This window comes from Aythya fuligula, chromosome 7 (genome assembly GCF_009819795.1).
Source record: "Aythya fuligula isolate bAytFul2 chromosome 7, bAytFul2.pri, whole genome shotgun sequence".
Lineage (NCBI taxonomy): Eukaryota > Metazoa > Chordata > Aves > Anseriformes > Anatidae > Aythya > Aythya fuligula.
Genome location: NC_045565.1, coordinates 23,672,689 through 23,678,688, shown reverse-complemented (window position 1 = coordinate 23,678,688; position 6,000 = coordinate 23,672,689). Strand labels below are relative to the sequence as shown.

Here is a 6,000-nt window from a genome sequence, read left to right as displayed (position 1 = left end):
GCTGGGAGCAGGGCGGTGAGATGAACAACGTGGCGAATGAACCTAAAAAACCACAGCAATGTCTGCGAGGGCTGGGCCAGGAGCGGTCCCGGTGGGGGTCAGCCCCATAGCTCAGGGCCCTGTTGGGTGCTTTGAGCCCTGACACCAGGGGCTCGGCCTGGGTGTGGGGCCCGGCCAGATGCTGGCCTTGCTGGCCCCGTCCCCATCCATCCCAGCTGCCCCTCAGCTGCTCGGGACACGGGGCTGGAGCAGCAGAGCTTGGGCACGTCCCCAAAACCCATGGGGTTGCACAGAGGGGTTGGTGTGGGGTCATTAGCCTGTAGCATCCCCATCCCGGATAGGATTTAGAGGTGTACACGGGCAGGACAGGCTCACCTACACGCACCCAGCTCCCAAGAGCTGTCGGTGACAAAAGCAGGGAGTCCCAGCACCCTGCTCCATCCCCAGTCCCCTTCTCCCCCCACCAAAACCCTAACCAGGTCCCCCAGGAGCAGGGTTTGCTGCCCACAGCTCACGCTGTGATTACCCCTGGGTGGGCAAGGAGAGTGACAGGAGAGCAGGGTGGCTCCTGTCCCACGTACAGGACACGGCTGGGGCAGGGGAAAAGGGGAAAGCTGAGGCACTGATGCCCGCTGCAAGACTCTTTATTAGTTCCTAGACAGTGGTGCTTTGGGGTTTGGGCTGGAGCCAGTGCTGGGGCTCCCGGGGAGGGTTGTGGTGTGGGGGCCGTGGCTACCCGGGATGCTGTGCATGGGGGAGCCCCTACAGCAGCATTCCCTCCGGGATCGGGTGCAAGGATGCTCGCCCAGGCCAGATGCATGCCCTGTGCCAGTCGTGCCCACACTCCAGCGCCTGGGGGTCCCCCGAGGAAAGCGGGGATGGCCCAGGGGGAGGGAACGTCCCGGTGCCAACCACGTCTCTGGGTGGCAGCGGGGAGGCTCGAAGGAGAAGTCGAGAGAGAAGCAGGTTCTGGGCCCGGTGGCAGGAGAGCTCGGCTGGAGGCAGGTCCGGGAGCTAGATCACGTTGTCGAAGAGCTGCATGGACCGCATGATGTTCTCGTCCTGTGGGGAGGAAGGGGGGGATTGGGGCACAGAGCGGCTCTTGTGGCAGCTGTCCCCAAACCTGGTGTTACCCCATGGCTCCTGTGGGGCAGCTCTGACCCACAGGATGGGAGCTCCAGGGATTACAGTGTTCATGTTCAAGCTAGGATGCCCGGCCCTTCTCATCCTGAGCAGAGCTGGGGGCACGGAGGGGTCCCCCAGGGGACAGTGAGGTGGCCCAGCCCCAGAGCAGAGCCGGCGGTGGCTTTACCTTCTGGCAGGACTCCAGGAACTCCTCGATCGTCACCACCCCGTCTTTATTCCGGTCCATTTTCTGCAGCCAAGCACAGCACAGAGGACATGGCAGGGACAGCTCCACAACCACCCCGAGCCCCCTCAAGCCCCAGGCAGGACCAGGGCGACATATTCTTGTCCTGGCTCCAGCACTGCTGCTTGCTCGACCCCTTTTCATCCCCAGCACAGGGCGTTCTCTGGGTGCCAGCTTTGGGGCAGGCACCACAAAGCCCCGCTCACCTGGAAGAAGTTTTCCACGTGCTCCCGTGGTGCCTCCTCCCGCATGGCCGGGTAGGTGTACTTGCCCATCATGTCATAGATGGACTTCATGATGTCCAGCATTTCCTACAGGGAAGGGAGCAGGGCTGCAGGGTGGACACGGGGCTGTGCCTCCGCCCGGTCCCCAGCCTTTTGGGGTCCTGTTCACGTCCCCAAAAGACCTGCGAGGTGCTCGAGTGCATTCCTGCACGTGGGCACCTGCCACCCCAGCGACACGCCGGTGCTGTGGGGTCGGGGGAGCCGACCCCATACACAGACCTGTCGGCAAAGCTGAGCTCGGTGGATATCGGCACCCACCTCTTTGGTGATGCAGCCGTCTTTGTTCAGGTCGTAGAGGTTGAAGGCCCAGTTCAGGCGGTCGTCGATGGTGCCCCGCAGGATGATGGACAGCCCGGACACAAAATCCTGCAAGGACAGGAGGCAGGGGGGTGTCACAGCCACTGGGGGGGGCTCAGGGGTGCTGTGCATCTTTCACCCCACGCAGAATAATTATTTTTTTATGTTGCTTTTCACCATTTTTCCCACTTCCTTAGGGAATTAACAAGCTCCTCCAGCACCTGTGAAGCTGCACACCCATTTAGGCAGCCCAGCCCGCGGTACCCAAATGGATGAACCCCCCTCCCCAGCCACCCCCCAGCCCCTCCTCGGCTCACCTCGAAGCTGACGGAGCCGTCGTGGTCGGTGTCGAAGGCGTTGAAGAGGAAGGTGGCGTACGTGCTGGAGTCTGGGGGAGGCAGACAGTGAGGAGGGGTGCCGGTACCACGGCCCCGGGGGGGGGCACGGGGATGGGGAGCTGCGCTTACCTCCCTGCGGGAAGAACTGCGAGTAGATCTGCTTGAAGTTCTCCTCGTTAACGATGCCGCTCGGGCACTCCTGCCAGGGGAAATCACAGCATCACACCATCAACACGGGGCTGGTTCAGGGTTCCCTTCCCCTAAAGCCCTGCAGTTTCCCTCCCCCTTACCCCCAAAAGACCTCCTGGATGCTGCTTTCACCTCCGAGGTCCCCAAAACCCTTTGCAAGCCCTGGGCACCAGCCAGGACACAGAGCACCCCCGAGGACTACTCACGTTTTTGAAGCCTCGGTACAGGACCTGCAGCTCTTTGCGGGTGAACTTGGTCTGCTCCTGGAGCTGCTCCAGCCCCTCGGGGCGGTGGCAGACGGTGGAGAGCTCAAACTCATCCTCGACGCTGTCTGCAAGGAAGCCGGTGGGAGAGAGGGCGACTGAGGCCAGCGCCGTGCCGCGGGCAGATGTGCTTTGCACCGCTCAGGGCGACAGCTTTTTGGGGTGCCCTGCTCGGCCAGGGCCAGATATACACCAGGAGGGGATGCTCGGGGACAGCCTGGGTGAGAAAACGCCCCCAGTGCATCTGCCCCACGGAGCTGAGACCCTGGATGCCCACATGTCCGTGCTGCACTGGGATTTGTATCTGCACAAGGGCTGCCCCCCAACCCCAAACACCTCCCAGAGCCTTGTTGGGACCCCGTCCTGCCCTCTATGCCCCCCTCTCCACCCACAGCTTCTCCCCATCCCCATCCCTTCATCCTTGCCCCCCCATACTCACCTCTTTCCTTTGGGGGGGGGCTCAGCTCATACCATGGGGCAGGGGGACCCCCGGTCAGGCTCTCCCGAAATGCCAAATGCCCCCAGAGCAGCTTGGGGGGCTCTGTCCCTGCTCAGCCCCCTCCCTCCCCATCGCACCTCCGTCTCCGTACCATCACCGAGCTTCCAGCCACATCCCCCAGCCCTTCAACCGGTGCCGGGGGGGGGTCCTGCCACCCCCAAACAGCTCCAAAGCGGGTCCAACCACCGTGCATCCCTTGGGAGCCACTCCAGGGCGCTGGAAGGGGGTAAAAACAGCCCGGGAGCAGGCAAGGAGCGAGGTGGGTGCAGAGCCCATCGGATCGGACCCCTCCGGGGGCAGGATTGTGATCCTGACCCCCCCTTCCCTCCCCCCCCAAAAAAAAGCCACGGGGCAGGGGGGGCAGCAGCCAGCAGCACGGCTGGGGACACACACACACAAAGGCAAGAAGAAGCAACTTGCTTTCGCTGAGCGAGGGGATGGATTTGGGCCGGCAGCAGGGCAGCAGTTTGAGGAATCGCTGCTTCAGCGCTTTTTTAGTTTGGCCCGGTGGGTTGCCTGGAAGAAAGAAGGAGTCACCGAGCAGAAGAAGAGTTAACGGAGCGGGGCCGCAGGCAGCTCATGCACGCGGGGACGCGGAGCAGGGAGGCAAAGCCCAGCCCAGGCTCTGCTCGGCCTTTCTGCTCCATCCCAGGACCAACCCAGCCCTGCTGGTCCCATCTCGGAGGGGCCAAGGGCTGAGCACCCGGGACACCCATGGGAGCACACCAGGGTGCAGCAGAGGTGCCCAGAAGCCCAGGGCCAGGCTCTGCCCGTCAGCCCCAAAGCCAAATGCTGCTCCCCGGGGACCTTTCCGCACAGGGCTGTGAAGGATGGAGCCCGAGATGGGATGTGTTGAGCCCCAGCTGGCACCCTCACGGGGTGCTGCACCCTCCCCAGGGTGCAGGGCCGGGTTTGGTCCCGCTGGCCCTGGAGGGCCAAACACAAAGCATGCGCCCAGCCCAGCCGTGCAGCCCCACGTGCACCCCAAGCCCCAGACCCTGGGCGAGGACAGCCAGGAGGGGACGGGGAGCGGGGCTTCTGCCTTTTCCAGGGGTCCCCTCGCTCTGCAATCCCCCCCTCTATCTGTGACCCTCTATCCCCCATCCTGACCCCGCTGTTGGCCCACGGCCACGCACCCGCTCCCCGCTTCACCCAGGGCCCCGCAGAAGCCAGCAGACGGCGCAGGATGAGCAGCGCAGGCAGGGAGGGGAGGAGGAGGAGGAGGAGGAGGGGAGGAAGGCCTTGCTGGGCTCCAGCCCCCGAAGGCAGGCAGGTGATGGGGTGGGAGGTGCGAGGTCCCTATGAAATCACGGCTGGGCGGGTGGCACCAGGGGTTTCAGGGGATGGAGAAGGCTCTAAGAGTCGGTGGCGAGGGCCAGCACCTTGGTGCTGGCAGGACCACGTAGCCTGGTCCCGTCTCTAAGTGAGGAAAGTTTTGTTTTTTTTTTTTTCATCCTCTAAGCAGGTATCAGTTGTGCACAAAGCCTGATTTTACCCCAGCTGCTTTTCGGGGGGGTTAACTCGCAGAGGGACATCACACCTTCAGCCTGCCAGGGATGCTCCAGGCCCAGGCCTGTCCCCGGCAGAGCCGAGCTGTGGGACCAGCCCTGGGGGCTCGGAGCAGCCCCAGGATGGGACGGGATGGACGGACAGACAGAGGGACACGCAGGAGGGTGGGGGGAAACCACACAGCGAGAGATGCAACAGAGAGTTAAACCGTGGTTGGACTCACAGGGGCAGCAGGTATAGGCACGTGCAGTAGGTCAGGTCGGGTGCAAGTTACACTTTAGTTTGTTATAAAGAAGGAAAAAAAAAAAAAAAAAAAGAAAAAAAATAATAATGATGTGGGCATTTTCTTAAAGGAGGAAACCGAACAGGGCACGATTCCGGGGCACCCGGGGCAGGGGAGGGAGCGGGTTCAGCACATGCAGCTTAACAAGGAGAGGGGCGACCGGGGCTGGGGCTTTGCTGTCCTGGCTTTGGTGCCCCCGAGGGCTCTGCTGGGGAGGACACGCTGTCCCCTCGCTGTCCCCAGCACCCTGGCTGTGGCGGAGGACAGGGATGTTTTATCTGATGGTGTTTTATCTGCCACGGGAGGCCCGCCGGGTTAAGTGGCTTGTCGCCTCCCATGCATCACTCCACGGCTTCAGAACGTGCTCACACACCCAGCCTGCATCTCGGGGCAGCACCTGGGGGAAAGGTTTCCCCATCCCCACCTCCATGTGCTGCCGAAACGAAGCCTGATGGGCATGGGGACACAGAGCCAGCTCTGTGCTGACCCCCAGCAGCTGATGGGGCTGGATCCAGACCATGCTGTGGGGCTGGCGTCCCCTTTTCCCTGAGCCTGGGCTGCTCCCTGGTGTCCCCAGAGAGGAAGCAGGACCTGGGGCAGCCCCGATGTGGAGCCACATCCCCGGAGCCACGGCCACCAGCATCCTCCTGGTGCCAGCAGATCTCCGACTGGGGAGATGGACTCACCCCTTCCCTAGCACCCTCCAGCTGGAGGAGACCCTACAATAACACACCAGCAGGCCGTGCCAGAACTCCCCTTCCCTCTCCATCTCCCAAAATGACCAACACACGCTCGCAAGGTGGAGACGGAGCTGCCCCAGCTGCCGGGGGTGCAGGATGAGGCCAGCAGCAGCCCTGCAAATGGCCCTCATCACTCAGCCCTGACAGATTGGAGCGGAGCAGGGCCCGAGGTGCTTGCTGTGGCCGCAGGAGCCAGGAGGCAGCAGACGGCCATCCATTAGGAGTGAAA

General features: G+C 63.0%; 1 protein-coding gene across 2 annotated transcripts in view; it reads right to left on the bottom strand.

The window, feature by feature from the left end:
• Positions 1-626: 626 nt before the first annotated feature.
• KCNIP2 (potassium voltage-gated channel interacting protein 2) overlaps positions 627-6,000 on the bottom strand; it is a 28,040-nt gene continuing 22,666 nt past the window's right edge. Inside the window, exons 2-9 of one of the 2 annotated variants that reach the window (XM_032190892.1) lie at positions 3,660-3,755; positions 2,684-2,808; positions 2,418-2,487; positions 2,268-2,338; positions 1,912-2,019; positions 1,576-1,680; positions 1,313-1,375; positions 627-1,062 (exon numbers count right to left, since the gene is read on the bottom strand). In XM_032190892.1, coding sequence (XP_032046783.1) covers positions 1,015-1,062; positions 1,313-1,375; positions 1,576-1,680; positions 1,912-2,019; positions 2,268-2,338; positions 2,418-2,487; positions 2,684-2,808; positions 3,660-3,755 — 686 coding nt within the window. In that variant the 3' untranslated portion in view covers positions 627-1,014. The remainder of the gene's footprint in view (positions 1,063-1,312; positions 1,376-1,575; positions 1,681-1,911; positions 2,020-2,267; positions 2,339-2,417; positions 2,488-2,683; positions 2,809-3,659; positions 3,756-6,000) is intronic. The other variant, XM_032190893.1, reaches the window with a different exon arrangement.